General features: G+C 30.1%; 1 protein-coding gene across 1 annotated transcript in view; it reads right to left on the bottom strand.

Moving 5' to 3' along the window:
- Smp_135610 (putative cadherin) overlaps positions 1–22076 on the bottom strand; it is a gene marked incomplete at its 5' end in the record, with an annotated part of 145620 nt that overhangs the window by 39604 nt on the left and 83940 nt on the right. The window contains 2 exons of the mRNA XM_018796826.1: positions 13365–13775; positions 18009–18377. Coding sequence (XP_018651928.1) covers positions 13365–13775; positions 18009–18377 — 780 coding nt within the window. The remainder of the gene's footprint in view (positions 1–13364; positions 13776–18008; positions 18378–22076) is intronic.

Raw genomic sequence — 22076 nt, 5'->3', positions numbered from 1 at the left:
ATAATGGTGAATAGCGGCTAGAGAAGTTGGTGACATGACTCAAAATCGGATGCATCCAGTCTTTGTCTTCGCGTACATTCTAGGCACTTAGAACTACTTTATCCGTTTATTCTACGAATAATATTTAGTCTAGTAGTTTTTCCATTACTGACATTACTACTTCCAGAACTTTGATATCCATCTTGATAATTTCATCTCGTTGCTCTGATGTGGTGTAGTAACTGCGACCGATGGACATATGTGCCAGGTTCTGGATTTCTTATAACCAACAAACTTTTCAAGTTACTTAGTGTAAATCTATTCAATGAATTAAGCCTATCATTTAAACAATCTACAAGGCATACGTAATTTGTGAATATGAGGGATATTACAAAGCATTTTAAATCTAAGTAGGTAGAAAATTGTTTAAAAATTTTGAACCTAATCGGACTTCAATTAACAAAAGGAATTAAAATCTGTTAAAACTTCATTTTTATAGTATAATATATCTATTTCCAACAAGTTCTGGTTCTAAAAATTCCTTCCACATGGTAGCTTATAGGTATAATTCATTTGAAATAAAACACTTGAGATTCCTTAAAATCCCAGCAAATCACAATGAATAATAAAAGGAATAAAATCATTAAGAAATTAATAAAGAATGTGAGTGTACACTAACAGACATATAATAGTCAGTATAGGTTGTAGAGATTGTTCAATGTCATTGAAATCATGGATTGCTGTAAACTGGACAACTATTGAGAACCTAGAAGCACTGGATGGCCGTTTCGTCTTAGTGTGGGACTCATCGTCAGTTGATCGTGATTTAAATGAAATTCAACAGTCTCCACAACCCCATATTGCTAATTATTTTATACTCACTACGAACTAGCTTCGACAGGAAATTTCTAATGTCCAAATGAAAAGCAGCGACTAGGGAAGCTGAATCGTGTCGGATGAAGATGGTATTCACTGAAGACAAAGAAAGATGGTAGCGCAACATTATGAGTTGATTGAGATTAAACCTACATACTAGTAAATCCTAGTCCAGTGGTGTAGAAGCTGGGTTCGCGCACGAGACCGAAAGTCCTAGGTTCGATTCTCAGGTGCAGGGTCGTGGACGGGTACTGCTGAGTCCCATACCAGCACAAAATAGCCGTCCAGCACTTCCAGGCTTTTAATGGCCGTCTTACTTAGATCAGGTCGTGATTTTAATGAGATATGAAATAACCGGATCAAAATTAAATATAAAAATGAAATTGTATAATCAGTCGTCTTTTTTTTGAAAGACAACAATGATTTGATTAAGTCACAATCAAAATGATAAATTAATTAAACTGTTAACAATGGGAATAACAATAACGATACATAATATTAACTTGATCAACAGAATCATAGAATTAAATACAAATCACTTTATCAACAGACATACACAAAATGACTTAGTGAGGTTAAAAGTGTTATGCTTCATAAATAAAAAAAATGATGTTTATAGGTAATTTATTAGGTTAATGAAGAGAACAAGCAATATTTTAAATTATCTTTTATCTCCAATCTACTGGTGGTCAGCATAAATTTGATTATTGTAAATCCTCCATCTCCCCCGCCCAAAATATATTCATTCATGTTAATTTAATAAACTTAATGTCTTCACAAGGTCAGCTGATAGTAGATTGCAAGTATTATTTTTAGTGTGAGCCTTGGTAGTTTCTCATAGTTTTGTCTACGATTTGTAAAGAAAATAGGAATCGCTTAAAAAATAGTGTTAAAGGACGGAAATAAATCCCAAACAAACTACTTTTGTTAGAATTTACTTTAAATATGTACTTTCCACATCTTAGTAGTTACACAATAATCGACTACGCTCGTTAAGGGGTTTTTCCAGTCGTTTCTGTATAGGCAGTATAAACTCAATGGTTAAAGTTTCATAGAAAATGTTGTTCAGTAAACTTATTTCAAAAAAACGATACAAGTCCCTTCATAAAAACGATGATATAAAATATACACGGAAATAAATCAGATGATATAACACAAATGTGATATACAAAGATAGAGACTTTAAATTAACAATCATATATATAAATAATCGGATTCTAACAATCCTCATGAAATAGTCAATAAGAATAAATATCTATAAAAAAGATATACTATAAAATTAAACGACCTCAATCTTTGAATAGGATACTTACTGATTGGTGAGCTCAACAGTTGGACCGAAACGGCTTTAAAATTGTTCTCTAGTTGACATCAGCTGATAATAAATTAAATGAATCCCTACAAATCAATTAACTAAACCATAAACTTTACATTTGTTCAACAAATTAATGTATATGGTATATAATTGTAGTTTTTTCAAATAATAACTACTATTGATACCACTTATAAATAATGTCAAGGAATGTAATGGTCGCTCGTACACCTAACCATTTTCGGTCTTTTTATACATTTTTATCCTATTCAATTTCGTCAAGTGGACGCATGTATCAAAACAACTGCTGCATGGGATTATCATCTGTACACTATTAAAAGAGCCTACATGGTATATAAGGAAGAAAAGAGGACAGAAAACTTTCATACAAACTATTGTTATAACACTCCTATTATCTCATTTATGTAAAATAACTGTTCCTAATGAATTCAATTGTCAATCTTATTTAACAAGAACGAAACAGTTTTGAATATATACATGTATATAATGTTCAGAGTTCAATGCAGGCAGTTAAATTGACAAGAGGTTGTTTATCCACAAAAATATAGTTAAATAGTAAATACTACAATTGAATCAGCCATTTGTTAAGTTGTGTATGTTTCTTTAATTAAAAAAAATACTGGTAATCTTTCTTTTTGGTAAGATCCATTATAACCAAAAAAAATAAATTTAAACACACAAAAAAGGTGATGAACTGAAAGTGGAGACACTTTACACTGATTAAAAATTGGTGGATATTCAGAAAATCCTTTATTTCCCATATCAACCGTATAGAAACTTCATCAACCCAGTGTATAATGTATGCGACAAAATGAAACAATTGCGATGAAAAACTATATCGTACAAAGAATGTGATTGATCTTTCGGTAAATATCAGCTAGCTAATTAACTTGGTTATAAAACACCATGACATATATTTGTTATCGTTAAGCCATATGCAAAAATTTCAAGTATCAATTGAACTAGAAAATTGGTAAAACTTTCAGGCGAAGTCAACATAAGCAAGATTACGAGACTTTTAGAAGTTTGAGACGCAGTAAATGCAGCAATAAATAAACATAATCAAACAGATCCAATCAATCAGTCAATTAATAAGCATGGTTGTGAAACATAATGTAAGAGATCAAGTCAAAGGGAAAGATATTCGAGAAATAATTTAAAATACTGACAACATAATCGTTGGGAAAAATGAATCACATCCCAAGCTGTCCACAAGAAATAATGATAAAGATTTAAAGAGAAATGCTCATTGGCAAGATCTCTGTGATGTTGATGCTATCTAAAAAGACTATAAAAAGTTTTCTAAATTAAATCATTCAAGTCAGAGAAAGCTATACTTGCAAATTTTCCTACTTAGCTATAAGTCTATTTTACCATTTTATATAAAGATCCATGAGAAAATTGAACACAAGGAAATGAACGTCAATAGCTTGTAAATGACCTTAAAGAGATAAATATACAATTTATTAGGTTATACTATTAATTATAAACAATTAATTACTTTGAAAGTTATACATAACTTAATTAAAATTAGTAAATAATCTATGACAAATAACAAAATTTAAATTAACCAGCTGTTTAGATCTATTTTGAAACTGAAAACATTATTCACATTTAAAATCCGTTAATAGTTCATATGATGACACATATTCAACAATAGGATCAGATGAATTGCAGTTTAAAGTTAGATTATTTATACAAAAGTTTATACACTATAACTAAAACCAATTTTTAAGTCATTCTTTTTATTTTCATACAATTTATACAAGAAAATTTAACATATAAATAAAATGTTGCACAAGATCACGGATTGATTGAAGTTAAATAATAATACCATTGAATGCTAGCTCCACAGGCTACACGTTTAAGCGTGAAACCGAACGTCCTACGTTCGAGTGCCGCGTGTGGGATCGTGGATGGACACTGTTGAAAAGTCTCAAACTAGGACGAAACAGACTGTTCAATGGCTTCAGGTTTTCAATGGTCGTCTAGCTTAGATCGACTTGTAAAACTCAATTGTTAAAATGTTAAAAGACAAAATCGTATTCTTTCTTTTTACAAAAATAATGGAAATTAATCTGAATATTATGAAAAATATGATCATTTAAAATTGTATAATTCATCATTAAACGTACAATTAAACAAGCAGATAATATTGTTCAAACACTTCAATTATCTACAATTTTAATGCATAATGCAATAATAATAAGACTAAATGAAAATAAGAATAACTGCAAATCAAATTTAATTCTATTAAATTTCTAACAGCAATGAAGATCAAATAGTGTTAATAAATATTTTTTGGAAAAATTTAATATTATCCAGGTGTTATCTGTCATAGATGCACCTATATCTGATGATTGATTGAAAGGAGGATAGAAATAAAAAGAGAAAAGAAAAGCAATTGGAAGGTGGTGATAATTATGCACTTGAATTTCTTCCTTTTTTTTATTATATTTGAATTTGGGAAAAAAAAGGTTATGAAAGAAAGTCGTTTTTTTTTTCTTTAAACAAAGGTTTACCATACACAACAGTACATTGCTAAAAAGAAAAAGTAACCTAGTTACTTTATTGTTTCCATCTGACTAACTAATTAGGCATGTGCATGTAGAGTGTAGGTAGAAAAATCTTGAAAATTGAATAATTTTTTAAAGAAAAAATAATTTCAAAGCAATTGATCAACATTCGCAATATGAATCACAACAAATGATTACCAAGGAGTTAGTAGTGGTGGTAGTAGTATTAGTAGTCAGGTAGGTAAACGAACGATGATATAAAGTATCATCACAAAATGTCCTAATGTAAAAAAAAATCCAATTTATTCTCTTTAAACAAAGAAAGAAGCTTCGGCTCGTTCAAAAAAATGCCTTGAAAAGATAAAAATCTCATTATTAAAAAGGATAGAGAAAAATTGTTATGATCGTAACTTGATTAACTCAGAATACGGTATACAACTATGACACGAACGTATAGAACCCTTAGTCGCAAAATCACAAGACAGAAGAAAGCTGGAGAAGTGTTTGTTGGGTAAGAATAAAAATGTACAGAAAATCATGTGTATTTATAGATATTTGCGTTTGTTATATCATTATGATTCAGTCAATCCGCAAAGAGACAGTAGTAGCATGCCACGTTGATGTTCTAGGAAGCTGCATCATGTTCTGATTGGATGGAAACTCTTCGGCTGTTCTAGGGCCTCTGAAGGCCTCGTCGTAGTTCTCAGAAACCGTCCCAACACAAATAAGATAGCACTTTGTTTCAGTCAATACAGTCGGTAACTAATCTTTCGTGCAATTAACAACAAAATAATGAAATAGATCACGTACTCAGCTTTGAACCAACCGAAGTAAATTATGAAAATGTTGAGATATGGAATATAGCTAATTTTGGTAACGTGGGCTTCATGTCACTCAATCCGTAAATATACTGAGAAAATATTACATTGATTATCAAGTGGTCAGAAAATGACAGCCAATTGCAAGATGAAGGATTAGTTCAAATAAAAAAGAACAGTCTATGTATCAAATTACTGAACGGATAATTATTAAGAACAGATACTATTATTATTTGTAAATATTTGTGTTTACTTATTGATTTCCAGAGCTAAAATTTGGTCTGTCTCTGTTGACATATGAACTTTTAGAGAAGAAGAATCAAAATTACCTGGAGTTACAAAATTGTTATAGATTTTATTGTTGCCATTTGTAGCTGCACTCCGAAAATATAGCTAATGACATCTTAAGCTGATAGAAAAAACTGTTGAGAACTCGAGAAGAAACTCTAATAACGAACTTCTTTTGGAGGTTTTCACTGATGATATTACTTATCAAGATAACAAAAAGTCTTACGAGTAAACCATCTAGCTTTAAAAATACAACAACACTGAAATCCTCATCCGTTTGATAAGTTAAGTGTTTGAATGAAAAGAATAAATCAAACTATGAACCTTTAATTTTTTTTAAACAAGTTAAAGTCATTCGATTTCGTGGCATAATTAGTTAATATCTAAAAAGGAATTTATCGGCAGTTATTTGAACTTATTATGATCTTTTGTACATTACAAGAGTTATACGAAACCTCGTTCGTGATCCATATTCACTAACAAATTGAGAAGGAAAAAATTCAACGGTAATTGTTTGTTATTTTACAAAAGCAACATGCTTTTCACCACATAGAATGATTGGCTTGTCTGTTTTTATGAGTTTTAGTGACTTGTGTATGTTATAAGTTATGTTTAAGTGAAATTTAACCATGCAGGATGATTAATAAAAAACTATTAACCATCAATAAATTGATTTAGTACCTTGTTATTTATCTCAGATAAATTAAGTAATATTAAAAGAAAAGGATTCAATGTCTCTTGGATATTAGTGAACGTATAAAGTACAAATGATCATTTAGAAATTCTAATTTTCAATGTAGGGGATTATGGAGACTGTTTAACATTATTGAAAAGCAAAATCAACCCGAGTTAGACAATTAATGGAAGGGCTGAACAGTTGTTCACTGTAAGAGTGGAAGTATTCAGAAGAGCCCATCCACGACTCAGCAAAACCTAGGATCTTCAGGTCTTGAAGAGATAGTTTAGACTTTAGACCAATGATTCGAGATCCAATAGTGTGTATATCTAACTTCGGTCAATTCATGGTACTGCTGTGGACTACTGCTTTGCACCTCACATGGCTGACTCTCACTAGTCGCAAACTCTAGGAGTTATCTCTTGAAACTAATCATTAGTGAGCACATGATAATATTTGTGGGAATTGTTAAGTGTTATTTTAAAAAAAGAAGCAACAGTTTGGATGAGAATGAATATATACTAAGTATTAAAGTGTATTTTTTAATCCAAGGAAATGGAATGTAAATTGAAACTTTGATATGAAAAGTAGAGCCAAAGTAGTTATGATATAACAATCATAAAACAGACGATCACCAACACAAATATACATACATACGTGCACAAGCATGCACATCTAGACGTGTGCACAAGCACATACACTTACACATGAACAAACAGTATAAGATATTAGGAGGGATACAATTCAGGTTTGAATGAAACCTTATGTATACTACAAATAAATTAATAAATTACTGTCATTCAAACTCATATGAATTATATAACACTAACTTAACTGAAACAGTCTATAAAAATATATGCATGTATGTATGCATGTCGTATGAAATGAGACTAATAAATAATGAATGATTATTGAATGTCTACGTGTGTACAGTACCACATGTGTTCTCATCATGATGCAATTGTACAATTTTAGCGCGCGAGAGAGAAAGAATTAGGATAATCACAAAATTTACCAACTATGCAATGAATGAGAACAACAACAACGACAAAAGCTCAACAATAAATTCTATTCTACAAAAACATCTCATTTAAAAATAAAAATCATAATAAGTAGATCGTGATACGGTAATATTTTCATAGTACACGAAAAATCTAACTAATGATTTAATGTATATTCAAATTATTTAAGAAAAGTCTAACATAACATGGGAATTTCTCTATAATCTGGTAAGCACAATGCTAGTGTAACTTTAAATATAAATTCTTAGAACACATTTATACTGTTGATAGTATGATGATGAGTAATTTATTCAAGTATTACTAATCGTTTCCGATGGTAGGACATGTCAATCTTGATGAATAAGAAGATTTAAGAAAAACTAAATCCTTAAAGCTTACAAAATTACACAAACGCTAAAATATAATGGCTGACAGTAATAAAATTCCATGATGTATAGTATGAATAGATGTTACAAAAGATTAACAATTAGGTGATCAACTTGTATACAGCACTTCTTGGGCATTATGATCATCTCATATTATTTAGTTACCCGGTAATGAAATCGTTGAGCTTAACGATGGAATAACAGTACATATCTACTTAATTGCATGATTTGATGAAGTGATTTTGTAAGAACATAAGAAAGACACCATATCATCAGTTTATACTTGACAACTGATTACATTTCAAGTGGTTTGAAGAATTAATCCTGTTAAAAAGATGACAGACTTTTCGTCGACAACAATAAACATGCAAACACAATCATGTTGAACAATGTATATTCAACATGCAAGTACAGAAATGAAATCGTAGCTAAAAGCAATAAATTAATAAACCAAAAAAAATAATCTTTTCCAACGAATATACTGTGATAAATACTTAATGTTCGCTAACAGTAACTTCATGAATAAACCGAGAAACTGCTGAGTATAACAGTCATCTGACAATTATTAGTTATAAAGTTTCGGAGTTGTCTATAATTTTAAAACTGTCATGTTATCAGTCTTTTTTTTTATAATTAATTTAGATGTTTCGCTCTGATTTTTAAGAATTCTCAGTTAAGAATTGTAAGAACATAACTTGTTGCATTGTTACGTCATACTATACAAACATTATGTTCAATATATTTAACTTTCTAGATTATTGAGATGTAGATAAATTCACGCAACTAAAATCTATTATCCTAATTTCTAAAGCTCTTGTCGATTAAGTAAAATTCAATATCAAACAGAATTTCTATTCACTAAAAATCATCCTTTTCTTCAAACTATTTGCTTAATAGAAAATAACCTGAAAACAAGAATTTCTTAGCCAAAACCCCAATTCTTTGATAACAACATACATAAGTTGAACAGTTTATAAATCAATTGGCCTTGGTACATGTGATTGACTTGCAGCCGTAAGAGATGATTTAAAAGTATATATATATATATATATATATATATATATATATATATATATATATTAGTGAAATACTTAAGCATTATCATATCAACTTACTATAAACACATACATGTACACAAATAAATATGAAATAATGAATATATATCAGTAGTACCATTAGTGGCAGTAGTGGCAATAGTAGTGGCCAATGCATATGCCTCATCTGGAAAACTAATCAAAATCAACCTAGTTTTTATCCGTCTACATAGTCAAATAGGTTTTTTTTCCTAGAAAAAAAACCAATTAATCATTATGAAAGACTGAATAAATTACACGACAGAGCACTACATCATTTATCGTTTCAACAAGATGAATTCGATGCAAATGGTAGATATACATATGTAGATATTTCTTTTTATCATTTGTTTTTGTTCTTCCTCTTTACATGTTTGTTGTTTTTGTTGTCAAATACTAACTATCATCAATACTACTAACATACTATCATTGTAATTCACTTCTAAAAATCATTGTCTATTTAACATCAGTTCGGCGCAATATTTAATTATATTATAATAATTGAATAAATTTCAGTGTACATACAATTTGCACATATTATGTATGATTCCCCTTTATCTAGGGCTAATAGCTATAACTAGGATACTTATTTATCTTATCAATAAATGAAATGCCTTTCTTTACATTTGTTTTTTAAAAAAAAAATTCAAATGACAAACTTATTGAGAAGGCAGTAGTCACTGAAAAGTAGTTAAGGAAGAAGAAAGCTGAAAAACCAATGATTAATATGTACAATGTCGCCCTTTGAAATATATACTTTGACAAGACACAATTCATCATTTATATATAATGTATACATAACAAGAATTTTTGTAGAAAGGATTACTTTTGAGTGGCAACTTATCTAAAAATAGATAAGTGGAATTCTGTAAAGTAAATTACTAAACTATTAAAATAAATTCATAAAACAATAAGCTAGTATTTAAATAAAACACTATTTTTTGAACAGAGTTTTTCTATCATTGAATATACCTGAATATATGTAGTGGTGGCTAATTTCAATCAATTATAAGAAAGCGGTAAATTTATTTGAGTTACTTAGTGTCGTGTGAGTAGTTAAAACATTCGCTTTTAAATAAGTAGATATGTTTGAATCCTGCTCTATATAATTCAATAGTTGGTATTCTTTTAGTATAACTATGCATTGGATAAACAATTTATGAAGAGTTATGTACTTAGTAAATAGGTTATAGCAGGCGAATAAAAATAGGAATACCTCTTTAACAGATCCTAATATTAACAATAGTAAAGTTTTTTGAAAGTATGATTATTCAATTTAAATCAGATTATATATACATATATTCTTATTGTATAACTGTTAAGAAACTGAATTACATATACTTATATTCCTCTTATTATAATTTTATTTGATCTATTGATTACTGTTACATGATTTACTATTCTCAAGTTATTCTCCATCTACTAGTCAGAGTTTCTCACAATCACAGTCACTTTTCGGCTTGATCTTGTACAAATGTTATTTTCTATTTTACGGCGTGATGTGGTCTGATTTGCTTGTATATAAACCAAGTATGTTTGAGATATATGATTCGATATAACGGAGGCTGATATTTGTGGTCTGAACTGAATTGGCTGGGTTGGGTGAAGAGCTGCTATATCAAGGACCGATAAGAACTCTAGGCAGCTCCTACTGTTTTATGCGTCATTGGTCCGGTCAATAAGTCAGTGACTCTAATTAGCGATCGTATCACGTGGTATATAAACAGGGCACAAAGGTCACAAGTTATAACAAAAAGAAATGAGCTTTATAATAGAACATGTGTATGAGCAATAGTACAACTTTATCGCACGATTATAAGTAAACAAAGTTCAATAACGTTTTATGCGTCTAAAGAACATTGGAAGCCGTACAGAAGAAAAATACATTACTTCGTAGTGCATTTACAAAATCCACTAACAACAATATAACCTATTGTAACAACCTGTTTATGATTATTAAATTATCTGAATAATATGAAAATAAACTGAAGAAATAAAAAGAAATAAATTACAATCATTAATAAGTTTTAATTATATAATCAATAAAAAAAGATATAATATCATAAATTAACATGGTTAACTATTTCCTTGATACGTTTAATAAACTGATAGGATTATATCTATCATGAATGAGTTATTGATGCATAAATCAAATGAGAAAAGGAGATAGTATGCAAGTATAACAACATAATCATTATCTGACATGTAATGTAAAGATTAATTACATCAAAGTAGGGAAGATTAGAAAGAAACAAACACTTATTAGTGTGGAGGAAAATGGGGCAGAAAAAAAACAACAAAAGGTGCATAAATGTATATGCGAGCACAATTCAAACTTTAAGAATACTAAATCAAACAAGATTCATGTTTAGTGTTTATATATTTTATTTTGAATTTATTTAATATGAAAAAACACTGAATCTAAAAAATGGATATTTTTTTCCTTCGAGGGATGGGTAACTCGCATAGGTTGTTATTATAAATGGACGGAGTTCATTTGACTTCATTAAACGCTAATATCACAAGTTATAATAATCATTACATGAAAGTACTATAGGTAGCACAGCTCAATTCGTAAGACATATTCAATGAACGATTGAGGATTTCACAAGTCTGTCAATCATATAATTTATTTAACTAGTTAGAACATCATACTATGTGATAATGAATATACTTTTTGAGTAATAGCATACACGAAATCTCATTTATCAAAGTACTTGCTTAGTTGTTAAATATGATCAATAGTTTTCAATAATACTCCGCTTCCCTTCATAAAATTAAAATTTTCATGCTCGGCTATTTGGATCAGTGTAGGTGAACGAAATTAGAATCCATAATTTAGCGGAATTCGGCTGTAAAGCTCTATATGAAATTTTTTTACAAAATAGTATTCGAGAAATTATCTCTAGCTAAATGCTTAAAGTCTGTTTTCAACCAATGAGTCAATAGTTTTGAACCTTCCTATTTGAGCATTATATCACCATTCAACTTCAAATTAAGCTTAAAACATGGCGGAGAGAATCAGTTTTCTGGTGACTAGTACGTTTCACTACATTTCTAATATCAAGAATACCAGTGTTGTTCAATAACAAAATGACTAGGTTTCAACAGAAAAATACATTTACCGCAACAATGTATATATCAAAAGTAATGTATAAGTGTACATAAAAGATTTGTGTGCGTGTGTGGATAGGTAAGCAAACCATACCCACCTACCTATACACAAACAAACCAAGTACATATCCATGAAAAATGTTGATAGAAATCACTTAGTATTAAAATTATAAAAAATATATTCTGAGTATATATTATATTATGTATGTATATGTATATATGCCAAAGGTCAAGAGATCGATTAATTTATGATAAATATCTATCATAAGCCCTTTAAACATTCAAGTAAGCAAATGACTAAGAAAAAGAGAGAAAACCAAAACAGCCAAATTTTCCAGTTAAGATTCATTTGAAGATAGTGATTTTTTAAAGGCATTTTCACTCTACTATATATATATAAGAAGAAAAATACTAAAATTACACATGTATATTTTAAACCTACATTTTCATGAGTTGTACAGTTTGGCTGGTCATTTTTTAACACAAAATTAAATCAATTTGGTTACTTTGTGTCATTTTACGGAAAAACTATTCATGATGTAAAGGAAATTAACGACAGCAGTCATTTGTAAACTTGCTAAGAGTGCTGACGTTCATTAGTTATAATTTACAAATGATAAATAAGTTAGGTTTGTATTAGTTGGGACATAGTAATAAATATAACTTGTATTTACGATACAAGGTCCATTTGTAAGGTCATATATACCTTTGTTCTTTTGGAATGGTCTAGAAAACACAATGGGGTGAAACATGAATTTTGAATAGGAATAATGGAAACAGACAATAATTTGAATGGAAAGTTTGGGAGTTGCACCCCAAAATTAATTTTGAAGCACATTCTAGAACTATAATAAGGATTTAAAAGTAAAATATTTGAACTTACAGTTATATGAAATATACTATGAACTTAACAATATTCTATATACAAATTTTACATTGCGGATGTACACAAAATAAGGATTTATAAACTGTAGGATAGATAACTTTGAAACACCTGAAAATTTAATTTCGTGAAATGATCACTCAACTACTCAAATAATTTGTGTAGCTTAAAAGTTTATTCTTATTCGCGATTATGAATGATGATGCATCAATGAAGAAAAGGGTTAACTAGACAAAACAATCAATTAGGTAGATTAAAAAATAAACAGCAATTTTTATAACATGAACTGTTAAGTAATGATAGTATATTTTAAATTTATCAAAACGTACAGTTTTAACTAGTTCAATTAGTAAATACACGGACGTAAAAGAAAATCACAAACACGATATTTATTTAAATTGTTAACAACAGAATGACTTACCAGTTGTTTCATTTAAACCAAATTCCGGTTGTTTAGTAAGCAAACGATAATGTATCACAGCATTATCACCTTCATCTTGGCTAATCGCCTTGAGGCGAGTTAGCCTTTCACCTATAGGCGCCAGTTCTGATATTCTTATCCGATGAGCAGATGTGTTCACAAATTGAGGAGGTGAATCATTAACATCAAGTAATTTTATGGTAAATGTTGCACTCGACGTGAATGAATTAGACTGTTCGCCTGCAGTAGAATGTTGATGTGATCCGTCTGTTACTATAACAGTTAGTGTATGAATACTTTTAACTTCACGATCCAATGGTCGACTGACTCTTAATAAGCCAGTGTGTGATTCAATACTGAAACTGGAGTCATGAGCTCCAGCGAGACTGTAGACTAATCGATTAGTATCAACTAAATTGAAAAGAATGAACAATTGAATAACAGGTAAATTTTATAGTCCATCAGTAAAGTACTAGATATTTCATATACTTATTGCTTTCAATTTGCACAAGCTGTACGAAAAAGAATAAATACATGCTAATAAGTACGTTTCTATTGGTCACTCGATGACCTTTATCGACAGCCAATAAAAAACATGAGCCAATAACAATCATTTTAAAAAATAAACTACAGGGTGAGTAAATTAATTACAAGTGTAAATTCTATCAACTTATAAAAAGCATCTTTGCTTTGATAAAAATATTTCACAGATAAATTCATGGTTTATAGCACCATTTGAGAAATATCTTTTAATCTTCACCAACACAAGAAATATTTTACTTTTAGAAAATCACAGACATAATGATTAAAAAAACTGACAAAATTCACCGACCTTACAAAATAGCGGTCATATTTCTGCACCTACAAATATAAATGTTGAAGACTGCAACAAATCCCCCTAGAAGAAAATTACTGCGAATACTAAAAAGTTAATTAAACATAATTTGACCTAAGTTTTATCAATCTACAAAATCTATGAAACCAAAATGAGTTTCTGTGCTGTTTTTCCATAGACTTCAAATTACATCATATGAGTGAAAATGCTATTTTTATTACAAGACACACGAAACTATTTATTCTTTGCCTAAATAATGAAGGTTTTAACCAACTAAAAGAAAATTTCAGTTCAAAAGCGCTTTCAAACATTTTATTGTTGTTTTATGACTATACCTCTTTAGAAAAATAAATTAGGGTATGAAAATAAAAATTTTTTTAAATAAAAATTCAATGAATAAAGAAGACAAGTATAATTAGATGATTTGGAAAAATCTACATTAAACTAAGAAAAATTGGAAACTAATCAACACAGTGTACAACAAAGCATTTTTTTTCCATCTGTGGCCATATATATATATATGTATATATATATATATAAAGAGAGAGATAGGTAGGTAGATAAATAGATAGATGGGGGCATTCAGATTAAATGTTTCCAAATGACATCTAATTTATAGTTGATCGAATCTTATCTGAAGATAATGAATGAGATCAATTTTTTTTAAATATGAGAAACAAATCTATCAAAATAGTATACAACAAGTCTAGTGTAGTATAGTATAAGTAACCATCGTACTTAATATTCAACCATAAATATTTGTGCAAATTAATATTGCTTACCATCAGTGAAAAGGAAAATTTCGACGAAAATAATTAAAGGAGTATCACAAGAAACAGAATTTTATTCTAATATATTGCTGAAAGTGATCAAAATATAAATATTAGGAGTCTCACTAAAGTTTTCCAGATTGTGTACCCAAGGCACATAGATTCAGGTAAGTATATGTACTACAATGTGACTTAAACTCACTGATTCAATCAAGCGTATTTTAAGTGTGGAAAAAACCCAAGAGAAGTGAGTAAAAAACTGGTTTGAAATTAAAAGTAAAACTTACTGTACAAAAAAAAACTTAATAAGATTTGTATCGCAGTGACTATCTCTATCAGCGATTCGACGATTTCACTATTAAAACCCAGGTTCCGGGACAAAACTAAAGTTATCAAGCAATAATACAATTATCGGTACAGAGGTTCGTGGAAATTTTTAAGTTTATACTTTTAAATCATCCAGTGACTTTAGCTACACAACCATTGGAGACTAGAAAGTATATAAGAACTGTACTATCTTAATATGCACTCTTCAACAATGAGTATTACCGTCTATACTATGGATCAAAACCCAAATCTTTTATGCTTGCGGATGATGGAAATGTGATGTACTCGTCTGGCATACATTTAAAAAGTCGACTAGGTTAAAACTTATTTGGAGAGTTCATAAAGTGGGTTTACAAGTTGACCAACGAATATAGGATCTAACAGGACATAGGCTGTTACAGGCTGGACAACCTATATGTCGAGAAGGAGTTTAAGTTTTGCAAGATTACTACCGAAGCTAGACCACCATGGAAAACCTGGAAGCACTGTATGGCTCTTTCTTCCCAGTGTGGGACTCCTCAGCAGTGCGTATCCAAGATTTTATTGGTTGAAGTTAGCCATTACCTATGTTAGATGCCAGCTCAGTGGTCTAAAGGTTAAGCGTTCGCGCGCGATATCGGTAGGTCCTGGGTTCGAATCTCGCGGGGCGGGATCGTAAGTGTGCACTTCTGAGGAGTCCCACACTAGGACGACACGGCCTTCCAGTGCTCCCAGGTTTTCCCTGGTGGTTTAGCTTCAATTGACTCATGAATTCAACTATAAAATTAATATTATCATTACTACCGACATGCTGTCAGATAAAATCAAAATCAAGTCACTGATTAAAGCAATACTATCTCGGACAATCGAATACTAGTAACCCACTAATATCTTCTATTCTTAATGACCACATTTCACACCCATAAAGTAAAACGCAGTGAACCACCTATGAGTAGACGAGGTCGGTAATGATGGCTTATCCATAAAAGGCTGTAGACATAGTGATAAATTTCGAGAACGGATAGAAACTATCTTGACAAATAAGTTGTTATTCTTGGAAAAAAGTTGGTTTCTTCTGCAAACCATATGTTGATCGAATTTCTTTCCTACATAATTTCATTTAAAGCTACTTCGTACAAAATAAAAGCTTACATAAAAGGAAAAATTAATGCATACTATTTTTTAACATTCCTTTATTCACAATAAAGCATGAATATTGAACTAGCTGTCTACCAAAGACTAAGTAAAGCGTAAGTAAAAAAAAGTTACGAATAAAGAATGCTTTAACAGTTCCATATCTGCAAATCGTTTCACATTGATCGTTCATGCATCTACACGAAACGCAGGTGATGTTTGTTTTGGAAACAACGGAATAAATATGAATTAGTGAATAATATATAATGGTAAAGCAGTAATTGTTCGTATTCTCGAAATACGACACAAGTACATTGAGTAAGTTAACTGGTAAGATTATCAAAAGAGGACTTAACTAAAACATTATTGATTAATTATGCTAAAAATACGACGGAACAGAACACAAATGTGAACATGAAAAACTTGAAATTGAGACTGAAACACGAAAAAGTTATAAAGCAGAACATAAAATACTTAATCATTTCGCAATTTGCATATTAATAGAATTAATCAGAGTGAATCAAATCAGAATGCATATTGTAGTGGAGTAACAACAAGAACACCTTTGGCTAAACTCTCGCGACAAACGTATTCGACATCCATATATATATATATATATATATATATATAGAGAGAGAGAGAGAGAGAGAGAGAGTATGTTAAATTTCGTGAACATTTGAAGTTACAACAAATCTCTGTAGTACTCCTTGGCACAACAATTTAAAGATAATCAAATATAGTGATTATCATTACAGTTGACACAAAAAAACAATTACAAGATCAGTCTTGTTAGCTCACTAACGGTCAATGTTACAAAATGTAAGTAACCATAAATCGAAAAAGTCGAGTCACTATAAGCATTCACAGTTGTTTTCATAAACACTCGAATTTAGAACCTCATCTGGTGCATCACCGTCTAACTAGTATATTTTACTGTCACATATATTTCTTTAATCCATTAGTCTTTTTATAATGTTTAGTTATGTAATCTATTAAATTATTACTAGTACCTTGACTGGTTTAATAGTTCATATATGCATATAGATTCCACTGAATATTAGAGAAAATCTTGACAAAGATATAATTGAAAACGATATTATTTGCCGAGGTATGTTGTTCCAAAGTTTAATATAGAAAGTTTCAGAACTAATGAAGCTACAAAAAAAAGTAGCTGCAAGAATGTACGTGATAACTTGAACTACTTACAAATACACAGTAGTTCAAATATGTTTAGCAAAAAGAAAAAAATGGTGGTAGTATTTGTCCATCCTCTAGCATTTAGTTAACCGAAATCTGTCTTCCAAAAATATTTCATCTATAAACTGAGAATCAATGAGGCTTTTGCATTGATTATTTTGAAATAATGAAACCAGATACAGTCTGACACAATTATGGACTAGTTCAGTAATTTATAAACTACTACTAATAAAATAATAAATAGTTAAATATTAAATGCTAGTAATTTCACCTTAAATTATTAGAAATCAAAACAAGAAACCACGTTTCCATTTGTGAACATATGGGTCACCATACACAAAAACACAAATGTAAATTCCGTCAAAATAAAACGACATAAACAGATAGGAGTGTAAAACTTACCAGAATCCAAATCACGAGCATTTATCTTCCCTACCAAGCTTCCTAGAGGGGCATCTTCTGGAATAGCATTTATCTCTATGGTATCGAATATTGGTTGATTATCATTGATATCTAAAACAACTATTTTCAAATTGAATGAGCAACTGAATCCTCCCGGATCTGCTGCATCGACTATAATTTCATGTTCTTGACTTAGTTCAAAATCCAATGAGGTATTTAAAGTGACAGTGCCTTTGTAAGTATCGACGACAAAAGAATTTGAGTTTTGAAATTTAATAGAATATGTGATCACAGAGTTGTGAGGATCTGCATCACTATCTGTTGCATTTAATGTTGCCAAAATTGTGCCCACTTTCAGATTTTCTGGGACTGTGATAACGCGATCAGGCTTCATTAGAATTAAAATGAGATGAAAACGTTTTACAGGAATATATACGACAAATTATATGAATATATATATATATATATATATATATATATATATATATATATATATAAAGAATAATGTACCAATACTACCAGAGAATGCTTTTCAATACCATCTTGTGATCATCTTACAATGGAAAAATAAAACAGAATGATCGACGCAAGTTCCTAAAAAGAAGGAATATTCCCATGCATGCCCAGCCACTTTTCGTGGTTGGCGTCCTGCATCCGACCGTCAGTATATATAGGCGAAACATTACGGTTATAGTATTGGATAGCTGACAGACAGTGATTAAATAGGAACCATGTACTAATCACTACACTTCAGAGATAATTAGAAAATTACTGTAGAAATCCAGTTGATAAGATACTTACAAGGGCGGATATACCCAACACATTGAGCAAAATATCTGAGAAAATATGAGGAGGGAATAAACATCCACCTAAGTTTTTAAAACATTTACACCTCAATAGCATTCTTGTGCATATAAACAAAACAGGTTAATCATGAACACGTACTTGTATACATATTGGGATATTGTCATTCGCATCTTTAACTACCACACGTAAAACAAAAAGGTCTTGTGTAACAAACTGTCCATCTGATGCTTGAAATCGTAGAACATGAACAGATGATAGTTCTCTATCCAGTGGTTGGCGAAGATATAGAGCACCCGACGGTTGAATATAAAAAAAACTATTCCCGTGAGAATTTTGGGAGGATAAAGCAGGCAAGTGTTCATTGACGAGGGTAAACTTAACTTCGGACTGTACATCCTGGTCAGGATCCATTATAGATAACTGATAGATAATCTCATCATCGTTTGATGGCCACCAATTTTCTAAAATTTCAATTTCATCTGACAATATTTGACGCTTCCTCAAATCGATTGGTAGAATAAATTCCAAAGAATCGTTACGGATTGGTGAAAGTGGCCAATAAGGTGGATTGTCATTTACATCACATACAAAAATATGTACTCGACTAGTATTCCAATGACCAGCAGCATCAGTAGCCATGACCTTTAAGTTCGGATATGAAAAACCATGAAAAAACATTAGGCTACTCAAATGTATTTCAGTAGCAGATATCCATATCAAATACATTTGTCGTGCAGTCAACAAACATAGAACGTTTATACTCCTACAATAATGATTTATGTATTAAAAGTGGTGTGATCAAATTTCACATGAAAACTAGTCAAATCCTGACAGACATGTAATTATTCATTAACCTTTAGTTTATTATATATGTATAGAATCATTTATACAACATTCAGATACATGACATGATAAACACTTAATGTCATCAATAGTAATCCACTTTCATTACTGACATGATTCAGCGTACACATATTACTTCAAAATGAAACCTCTGAAAATCATTTTCTGAATGAAATATTCTTTATTTAGAAAGGTTGTTAGAAGTGGATTGTCCTACAAAGGAATTTCATTATGAACAGACACTGACAAATAAGAGAATTATTTTGCGTTCTCTTTTTATAAATACGAGTAATTCGTAATTTCGTAATATTTTATCATCATATTGCTTTCACCGTTTAGTATTAGAGATTTCTCTTTTTATCAAAACGTTAGTTTATATGTTTACTTTGTTGTTTCAGTAGTCCCTATTTTCTTCGTTTTTCACCCTTACTTTCATAAAGGAGGTTCTAATTTACTCTTTATTGTTGTCATTGTTATTGAAACGATAGTTTCTACCTAGACATCTTTATCATCATTGTTCATACATCCTCACTTCAATTTAACAACATTTAAAGTTACTTTTTCCAGCCTATTATTAATTATAAATATTTCATGTGTTCCATAAATTTCTTTCTTTAATAACTATTTGTATATTTAAAATCATGTAGTTGAATTTCACTTAACAACTAATCAAATTGTAATAGACATACAATATCATCGAAATCATGAAGCGATCAACGAAAATCTGGAAGCACTGGACGATCATTTCGTCCTAGTGAGGGACTCCACAGGAGTGGGTATTCACGGTACCATGCGAGAGACTCGAACTCAGGACCTTTGGTCTCCCGAACTAACAACATAATGAAAAGACACAATTATTTAGCGCTGTAATTTATATAAAAGAACTAGTCAAAATAGATTTCTTTCCCGAATAACTTGTTTAAAGATGAGAAGTATTGATTTCAAAAGTTTTACAGTATATCCTAAAACACTTTTGCTTAAATACTCAACAAAAACTTATTGATATAGTATAACTACAAGTGGTAGATAAGTAGATTTCTGTTAAATTCAGGAATAAACACAACTACTTTTATCGATCAATTGATAGACAGATATACCTGAAATATATGCTCACGATTTGATTCGAAATCTAAAGAAGATCTAAGTGAGATCCAACCTTTTCCATCTATTTTAAACAATTTACGTAATGTTTGTAATTCAGGATTAAATAAAATTAACTTTTCTAAACTATCCGACTGATCTTGGAAATTTCCACGTAAACTAAAATGTTCCGACGTTAAAGTGGATATTGGCCATAGAGAATAAGTGATGATATCTTGTTTATTGCCAGAATAACGACCACCCTGATCATTATCAGCATCATCATCCATAGCTGAAGTTCGAAGGAATTTTACATTGATTGGATAATCCTCTGGCAAGTCAATATGATATCTAGAAGAGAAAATAAATATTTAGTGACAAATAAATTAAAAATGAGAGAAAGAAACTAACAAAAGACAGTTCAACGTAATAATTGTCTGATAAAACAGAAAATAGTTAAAAACACAACAATAACAAAAGCTTTCTTGAAACAGATAAATGTGGACAGATAGAATAAAATAACCGTGAATTAGTCATTCAACCAATTTGAAATTCGGATTAATACAATCTTAATCAAAATTACAACGATTAAATAAAAACAAATAAATAAATGAATGAAAGTATTAGTTTTTTCCCAGTTATAAATGTATTAAGTGGGGAACTTTTTTTTCTCTTTTTGTATGAAACAACCCTTAGGGTAAATAGCTGAATAATAGTTCGAATGCCAAAACTTAGAACAGAATCTGAGACCATTTATGCATTTATATATATATATATATATTATTAAATTGCGTGTCCACGAAAAGTGAGTCATCTAATTTAAAACTAAAATCTGAAAAAAAAATAATAAAATTAGATGTATAAGAAGGAAATGGTGATTTCAAACTGTTTGCTTGTTCGAATAAGCTAAACAGGAATTTGAAGAGAAATATTTTCATGCTTACTAAAAATAGTAATCTAGCTTATAAGTCATAACAATAGTGTTGTATACATCAACGCCTACCATGTTAGTTTACAATCGGTTAAAATATATTATATCTATGTAAAAGCTGAACTGATTTGTTATGTTTTTTTCCTCAGGAACTGTAATGCCGCTTGAAAAAGGAAAGAAAAGATCTAATATTGCGAACAGATGAAAAACAAACACTTTACTAGACATCACTTTTATTCAATAAGAAAAAAAAGCAGCTACATATAATACGGATGGGATTTAACAATCCTACATTTTTGAAGAGACATTACACAATAATTATTTTTCACTAGGTTACCGAAAAAGTAGATGATATGTATCTATTTCACGCAAAAAAAGAGTTGAAGTAAAGTAGACAAAATGTACGA

This window comes from Schistosoma mansoni, chromosome 4 (genome assembly GCF_000237925.1).
Source record: "Schistosoma mansoni strain Puerto Rico chromosome 4, complete genome".
In the NCBI taxonomy this organism is placed as follows: Eukaryota; Metazoa; Platyhelminthes; class Trematoda; order Strigeidida; family Schistosomatidae; genus Schistosoma; species Schistosoma mansoni.
This window is presented reverse-complemented; position numbering and strand designations above follow the sequence as displayed.